Below are 25,633 nucleotides of genomic sequence, written 5' to 3' on the forward strand. Positions count from 1 at the left end.
ACACAGTCTTTAAAAACTACACACAGCCAAAAATCTTGAGATAGTTTGCATTTGCCATAATTTATGGTGACAACAAATATTCTTAAAACAGAAATAAAAGAAAATTTTAACTTAATCCAAAATTCATAGAAAATTATAAAAAGATCACTGCATAAATACAATTATATCAGTAATAATTTTCACAGCATAAAAGCTGCATATCTCTCTGATCAAAATGCATGAACTTCATTTTTGTATCTAATTTCAAAGAAGTATGAAAAACTGGGGAAAAAACTGAATGAGTGGATTGCTGTTTTCAGGTCCACAGTTTCTGATGGAGGAAGCAATTTCCCCAGGCAGCTTTTCCCTTTCCCTCTCCCACTAGCAGGCTGTTGCCATGACACCCCATGAAACAAAATTAGGGGTCAGGTTTGAGTTCATCTAGCAGCAAACCTTCTCCACTGCAGTTTCCTCTCCAGGTTCTTTAACCATCGGCTATTTTCAATGCCAAGATGAAAGACTAGCTTCAGAAAGAATACAAACAGGAATCTTAAAAATTAATTGAGAAATCCAAGTACCAAGCAGTTCTGTAAATAGGCAGCAATGGGAAGCACAAAACTCTTAAGTCAAAGGAGATGAGTCAGAAAAACAGACGTGAGGAAAAGCAACAACATAAGATGAACAAAGGGAAAAGATCCAAGTAATTAAGTTGCAGTGCCAGCATCATTTTCATGAACAAAGGCAAACAAATTGAGGAATAGCACGAACATAATGCAACTGACCCTTGATTTCTGTACTTTTTTGTTTAACTGTGACTGTAATTTGAGATTTTGTAAAACCACTGAACAGGAAGGAAAATGCCTTTCAAGGTAGACTACAAATTACAAAAACGAGAAAATCACAGCAAACTCAGTGCTTCACAGCAGCACCAGTAGCTGGACTGGTCCCACTGATAGCAACATTCATCATCACCATCAATTAGCAGTAATCTTCTTGCTCAATGTTCTTAGCTTCAAATAAATGCATTTAACTAATAAAGAAATACAACAAGTGGTACTGGAACCATAAGCCCCTTTATACACCCAGAGGGGTCGGAAATAATGATCTTTAAGGATCCTTCCAACCCAAACCTTCCATGTTTCTGGCATCACCCTTTTCCCCAAATGTAGCTTGCATTCTATTTAAACTCTCACAATGAATGCATGCACGTGATGCACATGATTCTTGCTATCATTGTACCCTTGAGGGAATGAAACTCAAGTATCTAAACCAATCCCACCTCTTCACTCATAACACAGGATGTCCAAACCTGTCCCTTTATACTCCCTTAGACAATCCTATCCTAATGCAGATTTTTTCTTAAAAGATTTAGAGAAAATGAGGCTAAATCAATTATTTTTAAAAAGCCAGAAAAACTCGTATCTCTCCCATTACACTCGCATACTTTGTTCCCTTCCTCATCCTACATCTATTGCCTTTATTTACACTAAAATATTTATATATATATATATATATATATATATAAAACCTGTTGCAACAAAGGTCCCTATCTGTCACTACAATAAACATGATAAATAATAATTTTTTGCTCCTTTTACAGCAAATCCTCACCTACACTCACCAAGCAGATTTACCAAAAGAAAAATATACCCATCTTGGTTTCAGGTAGAAATAGAGATAAATGTCTGCAGAACTATTCAAAGAGCACTGAAAAATCCAGATGTTTCTTCTGAATCAAAACTGACTCTGAACTAGGATCTAAGACCTCATAGACCTCAATATCATGATTGCTGCATAATCTGAATTATGAACTTTTATCACTTAAGTTACCACAAAATACTCATGGAAAAATGAGTGCATTGTCAACAATCCTTGATGATACAAATGTTTTCCCAGTTTCAAAATTAGGTAAAAAGCAGAGATGCATATAAAGAGTGCAAGTCAGACAATAAACTGAACGGCACCACTCCACAAAGTTTCTCTGGGTAGAACTTCCAGTAAATAGCTCAGCTCCCAAATCCTGAGTTCCCCAAACAGTTCTGCTTGGAAACTGAGACACATTATTTGGTTTATTAACACAAACAAAAAAGTTCCCATATTTGTAATTAGTATTATATTAGCAAGAAACATTGCTGCTCACTGAACTTTCCATAATGTCCTCCCCCTCCCCTGCACTAACACTCTTTCCATAGTCTCAAATTAAACAGACTGGCTGTAAAACAGCAGGGTGTCAAATTAAAGCACACTTTATTTTCAGAGGTCTCCACACTTCGCGGCTGACTTCCTGTCAGGAAGAGTTCCATTTCAGTGCAGAGCCCCACCAGCAGGGAGCTCACAGAATTAAGTGCCAGTTGATATTACTTTGTTTTGCATTTACCACCCCTGAGAATATTGTTCAAAGATCTAGTTATAAAGTCAGCGTGGTATCATCCTTCTGACTAGACTACCAAGCCACAGGGTGTGCTCTTGCTGCACAAAACTCACCTTAAATGGTGGTGTTTTTTTAAGTCCTAGTGTGCTGGTGAAGCAACAGGATGCCTTTTTTTCTTCGGAAAAGTCTTGCTTCTGCAGCTAAATTATGTTCCCTCAGTTTTGAACATCTGCAGCACTGTACATTAATGGAAATTAAGCTGTCCTGTTCCCCTATCCCACTCCCAAGATTCACATTCACATTAGACAATCCACTCTCCTCCCTAGACATAAAAATATATACATTAATCAATCAAACTCTCAGCAACACAGCTTTAAGGGCTAATATTTCTAGCTGTAGAGGGTGTGTTTTCCATTAAACTCACACCAACACCATGTCCTGAATTTCTCAGCAAATGCAAATAATTTTTAACTCATGAGAGAGTTTTTCTTCATATGAGCTTATAATATACGAGAAGTCTACAGAACCACTAAAGATTGTACTTTGAAAAAAGAAAATCAGGGAGGAAAAATCCTCTCTTTTGCCAGAGAATTCTGTTTTGTAAGAACAACTTTAGAAAGTTCATCTCTCTACACTTCAGTGTGGCAAACTATTTCAAAGAAATGGTTTTGTGGTTTGTAACCCTGTCTTTTATCCATTTCTCTACCAAAAGCCTGCAAGACATATTGAATCCTCCAACTGGAGTTCCAAGAAACAATGCTTCTGATCACTCCAAACAAAAGTGGCACAGCTTTACTACACCTGTCCACTTGTACCTCTCTATACACTTCATGAGTCTAATACATAGAACCCATCTTGACTTTTTTTCATACTTCAAAACCACAATGCTCACAATTCCTTCCCAGAAAGCAGATATGTAGCATAAACCAAAAAAACCTAGTTTTTCCTCTCTTAAAATCTCACATTGTACATTTCATCTCCAAACTGGGGAATGAGTAAACCCTTAAAACATCCTTCTAAACTAAGTATTATGGAAGGATATAAGGATATAAAGCAAACACATTTTTACCACTGAGACCACCACCTGCCAGGATACAACTACCAAGTGCTTCTTGCATCACTATGTTAAGAATAGATCACTTATTATTCCTGCAGTATTGGCAAATAATTCTCAATACATCCAACCTATTTTCACACTTAAGGCAAAAGCAAAGTTAAAAACTTCTTTGATTTCTCTTACTAAGCAAACTGACAGTATACATCGATTCATTCATTGCATGTTGTTTCTTGCATGAGTCTATCACAATGAAGTTTTTAAAATTTAGTCACAGTTGGACATAGACATTTTAAATAACCTATCTATAGGCCATACTAAAAGCACAATATTCCATAAGCCAGCAATTATACCTAAGAGAAAAAACAGATTTCAAGCAGATCTTAAGTGTAGTAAAGTGTGAACCTTAAGTGCAGTAAAGTGTGAAAGAAACTCCTACTACACATGCTAGGGTGCTCTCCAAGCAATTCCATGGAACTCAACAGGCAATTAAACTCTCAAAAAATTTAGAAAGCAACAGGAAATCAGAGCGAGGATGAAGTTCTAACAGACAGGCTTTGCATTATCATGGGGCTTCACACAGAAAATATTACAATAGTCTAGTTCTGGAGAGGCAAAATCTACATACTGGTTAAGTCAAAGAACAAAAAAATATATGCAGCTAATTTAAATGTAATTTCAACATTCTCCAGTTCAAAGGAAAGGTTTTCCCAGCTGTTTCCATTTATTTCAATCTTATCAGATTTGCACTTCAGACAGTTATCTACCAATCTGATCTTCAGACACTTCAAATGTATAACACAGTTCAATGAAGCAAGTAGCAAAATATCCATAGCACATGTAATCCATTTGTAATTATCCCAAGTATTTCACTCAGTGACAAATACCAAGCATGAAAGTTGTCAATAGATGTTTTCAGCACCCAAACTGAAATCCTCAGATTTCAGAGATGGAAGAAAAACTCTCACTCAGGAAGGAAAGAAGTTACACTATGCATAAACCGCCAGATATATCAGTGTAAGGGAGAAGCGAGGTGTTCTAGAGAACAGATTTGGTAATGTAACCTCCTGTTTTGTTAGAAGGAGTCTTACTGACAAGACAGAATCTAAAATCCAAGCAGCAAAGGACCACATTTAAGGAGTCTGGATTCCACAGCCAGTGCCCAGCCACACCTTCCAGGACTTTCATTCACATTCTCCCAAGTTAATCCTACTGACCACCAGCCAAACAGCTCACTGTGTGTATATCAAGTGTCTTGCAATGCAGGAGAATGCAGAAATCACAAGAAATAAAAGGAAATTGCAATTGAGGACAAACAGATGAAACACAGTGTTGCTTTTACAAATTGAGAGAGCCTAATTTGTTTCAAAACTGGATTCTTCTACATGGCTGCTGAATGCCCTTAAGTTCCTGGACTATTAGCTATATTGTGAGGATATGTTGGAACTTTTCAGACAGATTATTTTACCTGGTAATAATGATTGGTACCTGAAACATTAATTGAACTTAAATCTCTTCTGCTCCTGGAGCATACTTCGATAGCATAGCCCCTGGCTACTGTGAGATCTACCTTTCCCTCTTCCTGTCTTTCCATCCTTTGTAGATTAAAACACATATTGCAGGGGGAAAAGAACTTTTGAGGAGAAAACAATTTATAATGTAAAATCTTTTCACTGAAAATATCAGAAGTAAGACTATATATAAAGTTCAACAGACATTTCCCAATTACTTTCCATCCAGCTGCATCCTAAAAAAGATTAGGATGAAGACCTTCCATGTTGTTTTCCAGTTAGAAAGACCATGTAGTATTTGTTACTAAATTACACTAGAAACATCCCTACTGCTGCTTGCATAACAATTATTAACATGCTTGGCAATCCTATGTTTTCAAATGTTAGGATTTACAGTTTTATTAATGTGCCTGGATCCACTTGGTATGAAGCATATCTGAGCAGCTTAAGAATTTAGATAGTCCATAGTAAAGATGATCTTGAATATTCTCCCTTCCACAGGTACCTCATCTCTACAAAAAGCTAGGCTAGCAAATATTCTTTCAATCTTCAAATACTTCAAATGAGCACAAGCAATAAAACTCAAAAATAATTTGTAAAAAAAATTTTTAAAAGAAGACAAAAGTGCATGATACAGTTTCTGGCACAACATTTCATGGAAAGTTAGCAATATAAGGCACAAGGCAAACACCTATGGGCATGATTCATGCCAAATTTTCCCTAAACTTCTCAATTTAGACATTGGTAAGTTCTTTTTTCAATTATGTGTGTTAAGATCTAAATCATTTTTATTTGCCTGATAAAGTTATGTTTCTTATCATTTTATCATAAAAGCCATCTATCACTGAAGCTTTTTAACTCAAGTACTACTGCATTAATCTTTGATACAGACTAAGATCCTATTGGCAGAAGTTCACACTGTATAAAAAGAAAACCTTTCCACTCCTGATATCTTCTAAATGGCTTTTAAACGGAAATTAGAGCATGTATTACAGGTGATAAAAAATCACCTGACAGCTTACAAAATCCCTACAAAATCTACCCCTTATGCCAAAGCACACATACATATGTATTTTTGACCACATATGTAAAGGATTATCAAATTCTTTTTAAACTTATTTCAGCTGTTATAACAAAGTGATTAGATGGAAGAACATTACTGTGATTAAAATGTGATCATCTAATATTTGGGGCACATAAAAAGTATTCCAATGGCATTTCTTCTCTTCATATCTCAACCAGGATATTCGTAAAGAGATTCCATGAATCTGCTGAGTTCAGCTGCCATGGTACCACAGTGACATTGGTCTTTAGATAACCTATAGTCAATTCAATTAAATCTTCATAGCAATCACTGCAGTTATCCATCACATCAAATTGCACATAAATTAGGAACCAGTGCAGATCACAGAGCATCAGTATAATGTGTTCTCTAAACCAACACTGAAAACCTGCCATCTTCTACATCAACTAAAATCTCCAAGCAATTCAAAGGCTTGCCACGTTTTAGAACACACTGCAGAAATCCATTCCTGAGGTAATGAACTTGGATCATTGATGCAGTTTTTTTTTTTTCTGAGCAGAGGGTACTCATAAAAGCCTGAAGATCCCACTGCATTCCACAAACACTTAAGCAATGGGGTGGAAGACGAAGGAGGCTGTGGAAAAATTCTGCTGAAAAAATCCAACTCCTATTGTTCTTCCTTAGGGAAAATAATGGCATCATACGGTTTGTATGGGTACAAACGCATGGAGTGTGTTGGCATTGCTTAATCAAGATTCCTCATCACAGTAAAAGAGACGAGACGACAAAGATACTGCTCATGCAAGGGATGCATGCTGACTTCTTTATGGGCAACAGAAACTACCAGCAAAGGGATTTGGTAGAATCTGAAGTATCATGCTAAAGAAATACCTGTGGCAAAAATATCACCTCTTAACCAGTGACTCAGTGTCTAACTGAGTTAGACAAGAAAAAAGAAAAAGAAAAATGAAAGCAAGCTGAAGACCTCTAAGCTGAAGACCTTTGCCTATAAGGGCAGTAAGACCAACTTTTACAGTGTAATTTTCTTCTGTCTTAATACTACTAATCAGCCTCTGCTGTATTTTTTAAATGCACATGTAAACCTCCAAAAACTGCCAGGCTGCACATGACATGTTCCACCATGATTATATTTCACTGGGCAATATGAGGAGATGCTATCTCTGCACATGAAAAATATTTGGAGTATTAGAGTTTATGCTTTCCTCTTCCATCTCCCCATGGAAGTAATACCTTATCGAGATCCACTATACATCTAGTAGTTATGGTTATGTAGTTACATTGCAATATATCATATTAGTATTTTCAGAAGATAAAATATTCAGTGATTAAACGTCTTGAAATGTTGGTCTTGCTTATACATACACCATCAGCTACCAAGAATTTGCCTGTATTCCTTTTGAAAAAACACTGGATAGAGGAAGGAGGAACCAAGAATCAGAACACCTTGAACAAGCACATGGGGTGCATGTGTGGGCAGTGGTAGTGGAGGGGTCATACAAGTCATTGCAGTATTCATTCATTTTCAGTTGTAACCTCTTAAATAGGTTGGGCGGCATTCCATCAATTTTAGAAAATTATCCAAGAGTTGAAAAGCATTTTAATCAGATAGTGTAAGTTTATTTTGCAGTCTAGAACATTTAGATTCAGTGGAAAAATGCTCTTAAGTAGAAGATGAAGCTGAGAAGAGACACCTAATTAGTTCTCTAACACAAACTCCACTGATGATTCAGTTGATTGACTACAGAAAGCAACATCCTTCAAGTGCCAGAAATTCTGTAAATCGAAAGGCATCAAGGAAAATTACAGAACCTATCTAACCTATTTCATACCTTTTCACCTTGGAGCTACAATAATCAGACAAATGCTTTATGCATGAGAGCAACAGAGAAAAATTTTCAATCCCTTCATGAGAGAGGAGGGAAGACCACAGTCTATAGTCATGTATTTCTACACAGTCATGTATTCCAAGAAAATATCTGACAAAAGAAAGGAAGCACAGTAGTATTTATGCTTTATGGACATGCACTCAATTCACCCATGCTGCTTTGAGTTTTAGGCACAGAAAGATAGCCCTTCTAGAAGAAAATGCTTTCTTCAGGGGTGACATCAGTTTCCCCATGAAGAAGTCTTGTCTCACGACTGCATGTGGGCACCTCCAAAGTCCTAATGTCACTCATTTAAGATGAGAGAACAGAAAGAGAACTTCTCTCTTTTGCCTGGTTTAATTACCCCGACAGAATGCCAGACCAGACAAGATGGTGCTTCCAGGTTCACTGTACTGTATGCATTTCTGATAAATGGGAAAAGAATAGATGACCTGGCAGAAGGCTCAGACAATAACATGTGATTTACAGGACATGAATGCAGCTACTATAAGATTTATCTGACAGCCCTCTCCGATAGTGGACTGTTGAGTATCCGACGGAATGATTTCTAGTCTGGAGAGTCTGCTACTGAGTAGCCATACACATTATTTATTTATTAGATGTTTTGGGTTGAAACCATTTTTAAATGATGCACTTCACAATGCTCAGCCATAAATTTAGTTTTAAACCCTAGAAGGGAGGTAGTGTTATTGGAATGTGTGTCAGACTGAATTAGGATGAGCAACACAACGCTTTTATAAAGTGGCCTTGAATGCAACGTCAATTCCTCCAAAAATGATATTAATGTCAAATAAGCAGGAACACTTTGCAGTAATATTAAATGAAGGATTCTTTATGTTTTGATAGATTTATAGAAATGTAAGTACACACACACAGACACGTCTCGAAAGGTAGTGTGTCTATCAAAAAAACACAACTGTTTTTGTCTTAGAAAAAGCCTTTTGTCTGTGTCTCAAACCACCTGTTTCTCTTTTTACCTTGTGTTAAACAGAAAGCAATATATCAACAAGCAAACACAAAAACATTAAATAAGGGTCTTTTTCCATATGCCTAAATATATAAGTTTTAAACAATAAACAAAATTAACCAGGTGTCACAAATAGTTTCAGAGATTTGTACCTCTTGATTTTTAAAAAAATTACTTCACCCATTAAAGAGTTTTATTTTCACAATTTTATGAAAAAACAGTAGAATATTATTATTCCATTTTCCAATTCTGAGGAAGAATATCATAATTCAGACACAGATCTAAATGAACATCGGAAAAATATCAGGTGCTTCAGAAAAACAATCCAAGTACTAACATCATATCTACAATGTTTAAAATTAATTTTGAGAAGAGGCTATCATAAAAAACACCAAAGATTAATCAAAGCAATCTTTCAATTTCATAAAACGATGGCTGACAAATTTGTGAAGTTTTAAATCAAATTTGTAGATACTTACTTCATAACTATGCCACATTATTTATGTGATTAAAAGCTGGTTTTTGACCTGATCTTTTGATCTTTGGCACTGCATCCTCTCCATCTCCTCTTAAAAATTAATTAAAATTTTAGCAATAGGATATCACTTCATTCCCCACCCTATCTTGCAGGGAAAGAAAATAAAATAAAAAGAAGGAAAAAAAAAAAGAAAAAAAATCAATCAAGCTCAACCCCATCTCCTCCCAGTATCTGTAAAACGTCGCTTTGAAATTCAATTTCATATCTCTCAAGCTTTCATGTAGCAAAAGACAGTTCACTTCTTAACAAAATAAATCACTTCTGTGATTGCCATGCTGACCTCTTTGAATTAGGAAAATTCAAAGTGAAAAATGTAATTATCACCCCAGAACAATCTGTATACATCTGGAGCTAATTTTAGATTCATTTCTCACATCATTTTTCATATTCTGCCAAAAATTACAGCTGCTATGTAACTTTAAAAAGACTTTGAGGTCTTTGTGACTTTATTGGTTTGTTTCTACTACTCCACAAAGAACCACCTCAGCCTGTGCAACTTGCACTGCTAAGCAATCACGGTAGCATCAATTTGATTAGATTAGCATTAAGTGGCATTGTGACACATATGACAAATAGGTGCATTAGAGCACGTCATTTATTCCTTATCCTTTCCACTTCCCAAAACCAAACAAGTGACGTACAGTACAGAGCACAACATGATTTTAAGAAAGATTAGATTACCTTACCCAAAAAAAGGGGAAAGATCAAGCACTAATTATTGATACAAGCAGCATAAATACCAAAAACTAATTTTTCTAAATGGTAATACCAAGTTGTAAGACACATATTTAATACTTGGATTAGTTTTTACTTTAACACGTTCCTGAACGAACAACAAAATTGAATATGAATTTCTCAGTAGCAAAGATTCTTTTATAATTTAAATCAGTTGCAAGTTCATATTCTAAAGTTGTGAACAATATTCACTTCCAGTACTGCTGTATGTAAAATACTCTAAATTCCAAAAGTTCCATAAGGAATATTAAATTCATTTCAGGGTAAATAATACCATATTTCCTGAGAAAGATGGAAAACTAGATGAGGAACGTTCTGGTTACATTCATTAATAATAACCTCAATGGAAAACATAACTACTCTTCACTAGTTCATTGTAAAATCTATTAGGTGTAATCTCCAGAAGTAATTGTTCTTATTGCACTTTATTGACAACGTAGACTATCGATTTTTCACACCTTCTATGATTCTTTCATTTGTATTCATGAAATGTCTATCAGCACACTCTAAATAAATTTGGCAATATAGGCACTAAAACGAATAAATCGATGTGAAGAAACATTAATTTTGCATTATCCTTATTCGTCAGGCAAGCAAACCATAGGGGTTGTAAATGAAGGTCAAAGGTTCTGAAATGGGTCAGAACCCTTGACCTCTAGACCAATACCATTCCCATTAAAAAAGGCTATTTTAAAGTTTTAAGTAGGGGAATTTACTACCAGAAAGGTATAATTTTAAGGCACCAAAATAAAGACTCAATAAAAACAGTCTTACATTTAATTACCAAAAAAAAAAAAAAAATCCAATTAATAAAGCATACGTAGTTTTAAGAAAGTTCCTTAAGGCCCTTAGGGTCTGTCTCTTTTTGAGGCACAGGACAGGCAGTTGTTCTCAAGTTCTTACATATCTAAAATCACTTTGCCTTTAGGAATGCAGAATGTCCCAAACTGATGACAACCATGGTTCTTTCTTAAATTTTTCTCAAATCCCTAGTACTTGTCAAATCAATTAGGAATGACAGGGTTTTAAAAGTATTTATCACTCATTTCATAACCTCTACACAAAAGGAAAAATTCTATTTATCCCAGAGGATTCAGCATGTCAAGATGCAGGAATCAATCTGTTTCTTTAACTTTAATATTATATTGAGCCTATCTCATCTTACAAAAATGACAGCACAGAATTATGTAGGCACACCATCTTCAGATTACGTAGGCACACCATCTTCAAGGTTATGTAAATGCTCAATAGCAAGGTAACAAAAACCCACTTGAATAGACACAATTACTATTTTTTTTAACCTAAAGGCCTTGTACATTATCTTTTTACCTATTACACATGAACCTAAATTAAAAGTAAAATTTAAAGTAAAATTGTATCTGTAATTTACGTTGTGTTCAGACAGATCAATTTCAGGCATTACTATTAAACCTCACCTGAGAGCAAAGGAGCATCACCAGCTCCACAACTGAACTGCTAGATTTCATGCACACAAGACCTACAAAAGGAAAAAAAAAAATGATACATAAACGCATGCTCTTATGGCACCAGCTATTAACAAAAACTATTTTGAAGTGCAATAGATTAGAAGCATTTTCACAAACAAAAGAAAACTGAAATTTTCATGCCACTTCCAGTTCAATTTTTTACTTTATCAGCACAAAATAAAAGTACGTATGTGAAAGGGAAATCATAAATTCCATGCCTTCCAGCTAAAAGAAGCAGCTAATAGTAATTCTTACCCCCATTACTCAGTTTCATAAATGTCTGTATGTCAAAATGATCAGAAGTGTGGTTAACATATGTTATATTAATCCACTGTATCTACATTTTGCTATTTCTCGAAGGATTGGGTCATTATAAATGCAGAGAAGGGAAATGGCTTTATGACCTCTGCTTTCTCCATGACGCGCTCTCCTTTCAGCCCCCAGCTATCAATCAAGTTTCCATTTTGTTTCATGGCAGCAGACATCCCAAACACTCTTATTAGTACTTTGACCCTTAACCCCACACTAAACCTAAGCAGAAGTGCAAGCAGCAACCTATTATATATTTTCAGTTGTTTACAAACTAATTTGAGTATTATTATTTGTACTCGCATTTTGGTTTGGGTTTGTCTATAACTGGGGTTTAGGACCAAAAATTGGTTTCACATGTTCATTTTTGTCTAGACAGTTAATACACTCCCAGTGATTATCCTGCTTTTTCTTTGCTCATCCAATTTATGCAATACTCATCTATCCATCTATGTAACCATACTACAGTCAAAATACTTTGAACCAGCTTCTCTTTTATCTTCAAAAATAGAGCTTTGAGGAAAACTGCTTTTCTGTTTTTTCTTATTAAATGAATGAAATAAATTTGTTCACAAGGCAGCTTTCATTAAAATGTTTATCAGCTAAAATGATGCCCAAATGCATAAAAAAAAGTAGAATCCCATCTTTTTGAGTCTCAGAATTCATACATTTCTTCCTTCCATTTCTTCTTACCTCAAATGCTAAGCAAGCTAAATTCCTAAACTAAACAACTTTAATTGTGAAATTTAATGAAGTCTCAATTTTGATATCAGCAGTCCTCAGTGAAACACTTAGCAGTGTTTGATACTCTAATTGTGTTTCTGACAATGCTCATATTTAGCCCTACAAATAGGATGACTGTCTTAATCCAAGAAACAAGTCATTTCAAAATTGTTTCTAAAAGAACTTTAATTCCCTAGGAAGAAACTAGATCTGTTAGTGCAAACATAGCTCAAGTTAAGCAACCAGAGGAGTCTATCATCAGTGCACTTATCACTGGAAGCTGCAAGAAGCTCTTCTTGTCACTTCTTCAACAGGACAAAACCTTAAAATTTCACTCTGAAAAGCAGTGGACAAAGCAATTCATATGATACAGTCAAATTTTGAGAAAACTGGTGTTACACTGCTAAATTCAGTCTTCCAATATACACAATTCTTAAAATTGACGACACTAATGTCTGCATGGCAGAACTGAGCCTCATTTTTAAGCAGAGAGAAACCCACCAATAGAAAGAAAACTTCATCATCTCAATCTCAACCATTTCTTGCCAATCTTCCATCAGGAAGAGCCATGATCACTGCTGTGCACAGGAATCCCCATCTTCTCAGATGTGCCAGAGAATTCTCCATACTGACAAGGATTCCTCTTACCTGTATGACTCCCTTCCAATTAGAAACCAAAAAGCCAGGAGCAGACTCATATGCGAGAGAGGCAGCAGAACACACTCCACTGACACAGTTCCCAAGAACACTTCAGTTCCAACATCCCAGGAAAAATGTCAGGTCTTGTACCCAACTCGCTAACTATACACTTTACTGTGTATCAAAGAGCTGACCCTGACACCAAAATTTCTCTAAAAGCTCACAAAACATATTTTGTACACCAGCTTCTATGGGACAGATGGCCAGGAGAGTTAAAAAACAAAGGGACATGGACACAAAGAGGTAGCAGAGATGGCAAAGATGAGGAGGCAGTGACAACGACCTCAGAAGGCTAAAGACAGAAGGAACAAGAGGCAGTGAAATCCACTGGACAGCACTGTTGGGAAGGCAAGAAAGTTCCTAAATAAAGAAATTTTCAGTCTCCAAGGTAACAAAGAACACAAAACCCCCCCTTTTTTAAATGGAAACTTACTTGTACCTTCTATCAGCAACTCCTGCCCATGGCTGCCCAAAAGAGTCCGAGAAAGAAAGGGAGCAAAATCCACAAAAATCTCTCTCAGAAGTGGGGCAGCTTTTTCCAAAGCATGCTCAAGCCTGTCTGTAATGCTAGTAGAGAGATACGTGTGATTAGCAATAAAAGAAGGAATATAGATTTTGACAATATTTAAATGATATACATATATAAGAAGGAATTAATCCAATGCTCAGTATTTTCCAAAAGGTTCATTAGTTATTGAAAATCAGCAAAAGGACATTCTTAAGTTATGTGGTATCAGAATATCAATATCAATAACATGAGCCACAGCACAGCTGTTCTGATCAATTGGAGAAGTTACCTCATATTGGAGGCAGAATCCTCAGGCACTGAAGAAACTGCAGGAACAGATGGCAATTTTGAATTAGATGATCCCCTTCCTACAAGAGAAAGTAATAATAAACAAATTATATAAGAAAAAACATTCCAGGGATTAGAAACGCAGACCAGCAACTAAAGCTTTCAGTCTGAGCTCTGAGAAACCATGATTTTCAAGTGTTGTGTGGGGACTAGGTGAACTCCGTTCACCTCTTTATCCCTCAAATACTTTTTTTCCATAGAAGTCCTATTTACAGCTATGCCATGGCAAGTTTTCTAAATGTTGCTTTAACATGTACAGAAAGTAATTCAAGGAAGCACTGTAGTTCGTTTTGTGAATGAAGTCAGACTAGACTGCAGTGATTTTTTCTGGTCTTATAAGCCAGGATCCTCTCTGAACAATTTTAGTAACACTTACAACCCTAGAAATGAATACAAACAATGTCTTACACCTTTAATATGCCTATAATATGCTAATATATATGATAATACTAATATATAATAATATACAGCCAAATGGTAATGTTTTAAAGCCATCTCTTTAGGTTGGTGGAAGTGTTCACTTAATTTCAAGTAACTTGCACAGAAAACCCTTAACATTTTTGTCTAAAATTAAAATATATATTTGCATCAACATCATGAAGAAAACAATGAGTGTGTATTTTCAACACCCAGGCTTAATTTTTTGCAAAACTGAGACCCTGACAGAGGCAGCTATGTTAAAATTTTCAATTGCACTGCCGGTGTCATTAGCATGATGGCAGTGGTATAACCTCATTTATGAGTTATTAACTTTGCCACATCAATTATTCAAAGGTTGATAGGGAAGACTGCGTCATTTATGTATCCTACACTTACAGAAAAAGAGCAGTTGTGTTATGTCAAATTGACACTACATGGCTCTCATCAGCACAGGAGGAATCTGTAAACATTAAATTCTGCTGTTCAGTATATAAAGAGAAATACAACCTCCCCATACTGCAGTATGGATTGGTATTAGCAATGATGAACAGGGGGCAAGCAAGACAGCCAGAGACTTCACAGATATTTTCTGCCAGGGTAGGAATGGTGACTCACAAATCTTACACTGCATTCCAAGCTATAGAGAGGAATGAATCTTAGCAGACAGGTTTCTGTGCGTTTCCCAAGAGCATGACTGCTCCTGGTCCATCGGCAATCCTATCTCTTTCTATCCCGAGACGCTGTCCTATTCTCTTTCCTCTCACCTTGCCAGTTAGAGATTTTTATGCTGCCGGAAAGGAGTGCAAGGAGAAAAAAAAAAAAAAAACCTGAAAAAAGAGAGTTTAATCATTTTCGTTCTCACACCTATATTAGCAAAGACATCACCTTTCTTAGAACTGTAACTATAGAAAAATTCCGGATGTTCTCACCTACAATGGAGTTTGTTAATTCAGTTAAATGTAACCTGTCTGGAAATCAGCTGCTGAGATCTTGAAACTACCTACCAAAATGTGTCAACTGAAACTTTTCAAAGATTTTTGACTTGACTGAAGTGAAACAGATTTAGAAAGAGATGGTAAAGATAGATCCCTGAGACAGTGAATTTATTTCTCCCGTCAAATTTCAAACTTCTGCTACAAAACTCTGGCAACACAGAGCTTCCTCCAAAAAATGTCAAAGGTTTCTGGTGGGTGAGGGGTTCTTTGTTTTTCTATCCACAGAAGGTGGTTTTCTCCAATCTTGTTTCAAAGGCAGCACAGGAACTAATAAAATAAAGTAGGATATCATAACCAGGCAAAGTATAGCTCTAATTTCTTTTTCTTTTTTCAGAGATAGGAGATATTCTTGTGAATGTGATTCATTTGTGTTTTTCATAAATTTAACCTGAAACTCTTATGCTGACTGCGTATAGGTATGATAGAATCAGAAGGAAAGTGAGTGGGCCATACAGAATGAAGGATAAGCAAGTGGTGAACAAAGTGTTAGCTGAAAGCAAAATGAAATGTGAATCTTCTGGGCAATCCTAAATAATTTCTGTCATAAAGACTAATCAAATATATATTCCTGAAAGTTTCAAGGTGATGGCAAGAGTTTGTAAATGTTCTCAGTATTTTCATGGATATAATTCCATTTTTTTTAACAGCTAGTTTTCCACAGCCAAACTACTGAAAAGTATTTTGGGTATTCCCAAAAGAAAAGCTGTCAAATGATGTGCCAAAAATTAGAACACAGCCTTCTGCACAGAAAAACAAAGCCCACATAAGGCAACAAAGCAACAAGATTCAGTGGTTTGTCAGATACTTAAAAGCTACAATATTTTCTTTCCCTTTTTTTATTTTAATTTTTTTAGTAAGACTTTAAAACTACTACGTCATTTGTCATGAGAATTTTTATATTTAAATAATTTGACTAGAATACCCAGCTTTCTCCCTAAAGCCCAACATCCCTACTCTCATTTAACAAGTCCCTCTAACTTGAAAATACGCCAAAGTCCACATGTCCAAAAGGTGATTTACAGGCACACACTACCCATAAAGGGAAATCAGCACACTGATCTGGGTAGTCCAACACCATACCAAACTGAAATGGCAAACAAAGCATTCTAAATAAGAAAGTCCTCAACACACAGGTTGTGGAAGCAGCTTGTCTTGATACAGAAATGTTCAGATGTGTTTTACCGCATCTAAAATCTATCACCAATAATCCACTACTCACTGGGTATGGTTATATAGTCAATAGTATATACAACTAAAATCCTACCCTATTAAAGCAAATATTATCAGGATAAAATAAGACTTAACAGTGAAGCATAACAGCATGAGTTTTTAAATTAAACGAGACAAAAATAATTCCACGAAGTATTTGGGCCATCACAAAATAACTGAAAAAAAAAAACTAGGGAAAAATAAAATCAAAGGAAACATCTGCAAGGACAATGAGAGAGTTTAATAGCCATCATGAGGCTAGTAAAGAAACATACTCTCAGTCTAGAGTAACTTGGCTTTCTTGTTTGTTTTATTTTGTTTGGATGGGTTGGGGCTTTATTGGTTTCCCATTTTGTCAACAACACTGGTAAAAATACTTTGAGTGGGAGGTAAAGGAAATCACTGACAGCATAGGACATGATTATTCTTTCTTCAAGAAATGTAAAAAACCTGCACAAAACAGATTAGTATTAATGTAAAACATTATGAGATTTTAAGTAAATATCAACATTTAAAAATAGACATAACAGAAAAAGCACTGATAATTTAAATTTAACAAAGCATAAGGGAGGCATCTATATAAACTGATATTCTTTTTGAAGATTACATAAGGATGTTTATGGTCTGAATTTCTTCGTGCTTATCAACACCTAACACCACATTCCAAACTCAGATATTTTTCACTAAAAGGGGTGAATCTCTGATTTATCCCAGCAGAGAATTTCAGGGTTCTTTCAATGGGATTAGGCATAGTGATCTTTGCATGCAGATTTTGTTTTATGAAAGTACATTTTTTACTTTATTTAACTCATAAGTAACTTTTGATTATGCTTTTTTCCTGCTTTTAGTGAAAAAATGAAAATACTTCAGTAGCATATTTTCAGCCACAACACACATGTGGGTAAGTTCAGTAGCTACTTCAAACATGTGGAACTAAACTGACTTATCTCTTCCTTATCCTTTCACTGATAAACTGGCTCCTTCAAACTGACAGTTTTACAGACATTTGCAAGAACATAAAAGAAAATGCAAATAGATCATCTGTCTAGCACCCTTACAGTGAAACCTTATTGTTTAGTCAAGGTTCCCAAGGGTCTAAACAAATAGTGTCTCGAGCAACAAAATATTGTTAAAAAACTCTTTGTGGAAGATCTTCATGCTTTTGCATGTACACTTACAAAGTGCACTTGGCAATGCACAAGCAGTACATGATAATTTCCTTTGTGAGGAGATGGAGATGAAGTATAAAAAAACCCCAGAGTTGAATTAATCTCTTGATTTTGTACAACAAACCTACCCTATATAAATGCACCAGTGCCCTTGGTGGAAGAGGTATCTAGTAAAATAATGAGCTCATTCAAGAATACACTTCCTGGGATGGAAGTGCACAATGCAAGACTACAATGAAAGGTTTTACAAGCTAATATAAGGGATCTGTTACATAAACACATATGTAGGCTAAACCAAAACAGATTTTTATGAAACAACAGTGAAAACTTCTCTTAAGAGAAGCGGCTTTAAAACAGTTTTTATACTCACACAGTATCAAGTGTATCACAGTACCATTTCCATGGTATATCATCAGAATCTGAGGGTTTTTAAAGTGTCATTCTGCTTTGGTAACTAGCCTTCAACTACTGTCACCATTAAGTTGGAATTCTCTTTCAAATAATTACTATAATCCAGTGAATTGCTTGAACAACCTCTGCACTGATGGTAACTCACTTCATGATCATTTTTCTTACTTTAGCTTGTCTCCAGTTAATTTATTTTATTGCACGACTTCCAAGTTCATTTTCACCTATGTATAAAAATCAATGAATGCCATTCATCTTTGCAAAACAAGCCAACTGCTGCAGAAAATTTACATTTTCCTATGTATTGGACTAGAATTCAAGAGTCACAACTCCGTTTTTACCCACTGTTACTGCTTATCTTGATGCTTCTTCCAAGCATTCATTTCCTTTCTCACCTCACCCTTTGACATGGCCTTGTTTACAACTTCACAATTTGGGGAATAACTTGTCCAGAGGAAAAAAAAATCCTGTAACTGTGTGGCTCAGAGGCAAAACAAGTCAAACTCAAAGGACTTCAAGCAGGAAGGGGAGGAGGCAGGCAACAGAAACTGAGTGGAACTTCTCAGTGTTTTTCTACATTCAGAACATCAGTAAGGACAAGAGACAATTCACACCTACTTCCCTCAGACTTTTCATCTCCCCTCTTCAGAAAAATTGTATTTGGACAACCATTTGGAAACTGAATAGTGAAAGCCTCAAGACTGAATTAAGGGCATTAATCAAACACATGTGAAATCCTTTGAGAACAAAAACAGAGAAATTCAGAGCATCAGAGAAAACAGTGCGAGTGCAAACTGCAAAACATTTTTAAAAATTCTCACCACTTCAAAACATAGTGACTGTAGTGGAAACATTTAAAAGGAAAACTGACAAACAAAAATACAGGCATCCTGCTGGCACATGCACAATAGCTCAGGCAGCTCTACCAAGTCCTGCCTGTCCAAATATTAGTCTTGTCTTAGCAGTAGCCCTTCCCAAACACAGCACGGGTAAAACCTCTGCGTCACATCACACATTCAGCCTGTGAGACAACCCAAGGAAGGAACAACTCCAGTGAATCCAGCCTTCTTACATTACTACTAGCAAAAATGCTCTTTTGTTCGATACCACCCTTGGTAGTAGGCATCAAATGATTAGCTCAAGATGGGCCCCCATGTTTATCTTCTCTGGTCATTTCCAAGATTCCAGCAAACCAACAAGCCAAATACCAGCCATCAGCAACAGACCGATGGGAAATTTCAGATCACAAGGGCCACATTTGTGTTCAGGAAAGGCTTTTTGTGCTATGAAATGTTTTGCAGATTGAATGAGTAAAGGTGAAGAAACTTATGCAAAAAGGCCAGAGTGTCTGAGGCCAAAACATGTTTTCATCCCCTTTTGAAGTATCAGAGGAACAGAGTGAGCTTGGATGGTTCTTTCCAACCCGTCAACACTGTATTTGGTAGGCCACGATTTGTCACAATCTGTGTGATATGGGAGCACCTAAGCATGAAATATCTGAGATGCTCACAACCCTTAGGCTACAGCCAAGATGAAAACTTCGGGGAAAATTATTGGGAAGGAGCCTGATGAATTCTGAGCACACACAAATGGCAATGGAAACATCTGGAACCACAGAGTGATATGTCAACACAAATCCTACCTTGACCAAGTAATTCTGACATCACATCTACAGGGGGAGGATGATCACATACTATGTATCATTCCCAAACTGAGTGTTTCTACAGATTACTATTAGAACACTATTCCCAGCTATTTAATCCTATTTCAACATCTGCATACCACTTTCAACCCTGTTTTACACTAAATCTGCTCAACTCTTCATCATAAAGCATTATGTGTTCATATATTTTACATGCCAAATATTATAGTTAATAAAATAAATTATCTATACAAATTTTATATATTATATATAATTATTGTTTATATATATAGTATACATAATTATATATGTTATCAAGTTTTTAATGTATCAAACAAATGTATATAAAACTCAATTTAAAAAATATGAGATGTGTTTTAATATAGGAATAATGTTTAACAGCCTTCATATCAAACACAAATTAGCCCCAAACTTATATTCACTACATAAGCCCCTACCTAATCTCAGCACTTTTTAAAAAAAATTGTTTAATTTATTTCTTAATTGTGAAAGTAAACAGACCTATAATGAGTGTTAGCTGGAAAAATGAGAACAAAGGAGATTCTCTGCTGCATGAAGCTAAAAATTAGTGAAAGAATATGTGATTTGATCTCAGAGGAAAATTATATTAATTATATTTTTGTTTTATAAGCAAGGAAGCTTGCTTACTACTACTTCCATCTTCTAATAAAAAACAAATTAAGGACTTATAGAGAAATTGATTTCAAACTGAAATGTGTGCAATTTACATGAGCAACATTAAATGTAAACCACTGCAACTCTTCAAGATTTTTGTTTCCATGCCATTATTTTACAGGGGAAAAAAGAAACTGTCTCATGTTTTAATCTGTTTAAGGCATGATTTCATTTACCCCTTAAGTTTTTCTTTTAATTAATTATATTGCCAATCTAAACATGTCTATTTTTAATCCTGATTAGTTTCTCTTTATGCCTATCAGTTCAGATTACATGTCCAATTTTTGCCAAAACTTCCAGACATGATGGAAGTCACACAGTCACAAACTGCATTAGTATTGTTTATTGTCTGGATTTCTCATACATTCTACAGGCACAGGAGCACTTATTTTTTTTTCCTCTATACGTTCCTAAAAGATGACTAAATCTGAAAATCAATATTCATCTGTTTTGTTTTTATTAAAAGCAAGTGAATATCTACTTCAGAAATTCTAATAATTAAGCATACAATGAAGCTGGATTAATCAGTCAGAAGTTAACAAATTAGCAATTATTTTAAACAATTTCAATGTAGGTGACATTTTACTATTTTTAAAACAGATTAGCTGCTCAGAGCCAATCTTCCCCAAAGAATTGTGACTTTCAAATGATTCAAGTGATTTCAAAATACAGCTAATTCCACTACTTCAAATATTACTCCTACACCAATATAATGCTACCTCCTGCAGTTTTGGTGGCAAAATAGATTCTCCCTTTCACAAAGAGTAAGAAATATTATATTTCAATAGCTCTTCTTTTCCTTTAAAATGACTGGAACAATACCTTTTTGATTTTCCCAAGAAATGGAATGGGCAGTTGAAGAATGGGAACAAATACCTTCCAGACACAGAAGTAGAGAGGACATGGTAACAGAACACAGTTTTTTCCACAGTTCTTGCAGTTTGCATGTAAGTTCAGAAAACCAGGAAGCAAGAAACTCAAACTTTGGAAAAAAAACCACCAATAATCAGGCACAGCTTGAGATTTCCTTGATTAAGATCCAAATCACTTCTAAGTCTTGAAGTCAAACTTCATGGGCACAAAGATTCTACACAGCCTTGTGATTCAGACATGGCTAAGTAGAAAAGCATGGCTTTGACATATCATTTGAGGTTAAACATCATTTATCTCACACAGAACCACCAGAGAGACCAAAGGTTCAAAGGAACACTTGCTTATAAACAATCTACTCCATTTTGTCCCCACTGAAAAAACTGTCCAAAGCAATTGGTTTAGCATCAACACTGAATTTGACCTTAGGCTAAAGCTATTGGAAACACTTGGCTATAATTTTCAGTTCTACTTAGCACTAACACATATACTTGGTCAAACACCCCAGAATTTATAAATAAGCTTACACTTCACATTATTAATTTGTAATAAAAAATAGTCTTTAGAATACACCATCTTTATACTACATACAAGTTAATACAGCATGATTGTTCTACCAAAATAGTGAGAAATCTTGAAATTAAGATAAATATTGCTCAGACAGTTGCATTTGTTGCAACATCAGGGGTTTTTTTCTAATATAGTACTATTTTTGTATTTTTTTTATTTTCTTTGTATTCAGAGTGAATGGGGATGGAAATAGAAGCAAAAGAAAAAGTGTTTGTACTAAGGCTGCTTAGTTTAACCCTTACTTACCAGGAGATTCTCCTGACAATTCTGGGGCTTGGGCTGAATCTAAAGAAGAAACCACACTGACAGCATTTGTAGGAGCACCAATAGCAGCTGTAGAAGAGGAAATGCTTGATTTCTTCGTTGGTACAACAACACTCCTAGGTGAAGATAAAAAGTTAGTAAATTATACTTCATGTGAAGGCTCACACTACTCTGATCCTTTTTTATGCATCTAGCACTTGCACTACCATGTCCCACAAAAGTTCCTTTGCTTCCCCTACTTTCTTTTTCAACCATCTTTTTTAGGCCACCTTAACCTAATGACACTTCACTTGCTCATGGTACACTTCTTTATGCTACACTTTAATATCTCATCCACTTCCACAGAACCCCTGACTAAAAGTACAAAGCTAGAAGATCACCAGCAACAAGGCTTTTCTTTGCACCTCAGTTTGCCCAAGATTTGGCTTTAAACTTCAGGCAGCTATTTACAAAAGATGTGTCAGTATTCAACTTCAAGGTGAATTATCAACGCTGAAGGACGCATTGACAGTCTTTTACTCCAGGTATTCTAATGTAGAACAGAAGACTGATTGAAGAAGGATATACTATAGCTAAAAACATCCTAACACATCTGCATGCACATACAAATGCTAAGACATGAATTTAAGTATATCTTGCCAATCAAGTTTTATTTATATAACAAATCAAAACATTCCTTGGAGTTAAGAGAGAACCTCCATATTTTATACAAGCTAAATGTCAGGTCTTATAGTCAGCATTAAAGACTACATCAGAGGAAAAGATACAAAGTGACAAGTTAGCTATGGAAATTTATCTGACACGTTACAAAGACATGTATTTATGCTATACCAATTTCAATTAAATTGTAGTACTTCATTCCAAATACCTACAAGGCCTTGTTAAGCATACGTTAAAGGCATTTTTAATTGCAAGTTAGCTCCATAAACATGCAAAACCCCAGCTAATGAGGTAAAGAGTACAGCTGATATATAATGTACTCCCACTGCAGCGCTTACTTTTAATTACCTGGTGTTAACCATAAGCTGAAGATCTTCAACATTCAATTTATTTAATCACATCTTTTGTTGACAGTAATACAACTACACACTGAAAGTATTCCCTTAATAGCTTTAAAATATTCATTTTCTAAATAAAGTAACTCAGAAACTTGACCTAAATTCAGGTGTGAGAACAACCAAAGAAGTTCTTTCAAATATTTCTAAAACAGTTCTTGCTGGAATGGGGAAAGGAGGACTGTATTTGACTCCTTTCTTCAGCCACAGGATGTCAAAGGATGTCACAGAAGCTAGCCCACATTACTGATTAAATCAGCCCTCCTCAATGGCCAGAGTAGGCAGGCACCATACTTGGAGGCAGTACATGTCATATCATTATAAGGGTGACTGCTAATGTTAACTAGTCACTAAAAAAATAGAAACCACAACACCTGAGCCCCAAGTCAAGATATTGTGCCTAAACCATGAATTTTGCTCATATGTTCATGTCTGCTTCCCTGAAACATGAACAATGGGCTAAGAAATAGGTCATATATTTATAGCGCTTTTAAAATTATTGTCACATTACCAATTAGTTTTGCACCATGCAGGTATATGAAGGGGGTCTCTCACTCAAGATTCTGTGACATTCACTGCCTGGAAATTGCTCCTACTATTCTATAACACACATTGAAACACCTGGAAGGGGCTAGGAAATGAATACACATTTACAGAGTACAAATGCACCCACATACAGTAAACTTTGGGACATTTTTCCAATCTTCACAATTCAGCACTGAAGCCCAGGTATACTCCTTCAGACATTTTAAGTCCTTTTACTGTACAGGTATCCAATGCAAGAAATACTAACCAATAATATTAAACTTTAAAATCCATAACTTCTCATTGTAAATACGTGTTTATTCAGGTGGACTCCACAAGACCTTGGTGCATGATCCGGAAAAATTTCTTTCCACACCAAGTTACAGAAATATTCATCCATTTGCTGTTAACTAATACAGACACAATTACATTGGATATAATATATTGGATTTGGGAGAATGTTTACTGACAAATTTCGGTGCAAATATAGATGGAAGTTGTGCACACATAGGTTGTATCTGTTCAAAAACATGTAATTCATGTAAATAATTTTAAATTGGAAAACATCAAATTACCTTGAGGGTAAAAGCAAGTTCTTTACAGAAACTTTCTGTTTCCAGGACTAATAGTCGATCAGAATTCTCTCAAAAACATCAAATCAGAATGGGTGTGTCTCCTGAATGCCTATGAATGTTCTGGTTTTACTCTCTGACTCTACTAAGAGCCCCAGGAACTACAAAAGAGGTGGTATTTAAGTCATAAAAAACACACCAGAACGACACCCTAAAAAATAAAATACATACATGGCAGAATTTTGACCAGATGGTATATAAGAAAAGGTCTATTACAGATGAAAATCAAGAAATGAACATGCTGGAAGCATTGAGAAGTTTTAGAAGAGCTTCAGCACTACTAAAAGCAGCTCCTCACAGGGCAAGTGACAGCTCTGGAACTGCACAGAAGCAAGGATGCCTGGCCTGGAGCAAGGATGGCCATGTGCAGACAGAGCTGTTACCTTAACAGTGCTCATCTGCAGCCAGCAAAGAGGGCAGGCAAAAGAAATCCCAGCTGCAACAGCCTGCTGGCACTACCCTACAGATTGTCATTCCTTCCTGTAAACTCCGACTGACCTTCGGTGTGCTGAAGTGGAGCTGCACTGAGGGAGTTTCAGCAAGTTACCAGAGTCTCTAAGCTACCCAAGAAGAGGTGCATTCAAGCAAAGGAATTAAGACTTTTTTGAGTTTTTCCCCCTGGACTGCAACAGACAGCAATAAATGACCAGAACAGTCCCTTCTGCCTTTTCAGATCTTTTGTCTATCTCCTCACCTTCCAAACTGTACAAGTTTGGGAATACACGTATAGCTGCTACTCTAACTTTCAGGAACTTACTTTACATGAATTATATTAAAAAAGGAACTATATTCTAAAATTCACTTCTAGTATAAGTTTCAGCATCAAGCAATGGCACTCACTACAAGAAAGATACTCAGATTGCTAGCACCAGAAATCTGGCACTTATTCTAGTCACAGCTGTAAAATAGAGCTGCTGCTTTTATTTTTTTTTAATTACCCAATATCATTCCTTTTGCTTTGATTCAAAGGATAAAAATTAATAACTACAGGCATCAGACTCTGAAATATAAGAGAACG

At 35.7% G+C, this 25,633-nt stretch overlaps 1 protein-coding gene across 4 annotated transcripts in view; it reads right to left on the bottom strand.

The window, feature by feature from the left end:
• The window catches only part of LRBA (LPS responsive beige-like anchor protein), a 369,042-nt gene that overhangs the window by 256,119 nt on the left and 87,290 nt on the right, over positions 1-25,633 (bottom strand). For 3 of the 4 annotated variants that reach the window (XM_041411918.1, XM_041411916.1, XM_041411914.1), the window contains exons 31-34: positions 22,386-22,519; positions 14,102-14,180; positions 13,738-13,871; positions 11,523-11,584 (exon numbers count right to left, since the gene is read on the bottom strand). In XM_041411918.1, the coding sequence (XP_041267852.1) occupies positions 11,523-11,584; positions 13,738-13,871; positions 14,102-14,180; positions 22,386-22,519 (409 nt within the window). The remainder of the gene's footprint in view (positions 1-11,522; positions 11,585-13,737; positions 13,872-14,101; positions 14,181-22,385; positions 22,520-25,633) is intronic. The other variant, XM_041411917.1, reaches the window with a different exon arrangement.

Source organism: Onychostruthus taczanowskii, unplaced genomic scaffold, assembly GCF_017590055.1.
Source record: "Onychostruthus taczanowskii isolate IOZ18803 unplaced genomic scaffold, ASM1759005v1 scaffold38, whole genome shotgun sequence".
In the NCBI taxonomy this organism is placed as follows: Eukaryota; Metazoa; Chordata; class Aves; order Passeriformes; family Passeridae; genus Onychostruthus; species Onychostruthus taczanowskii.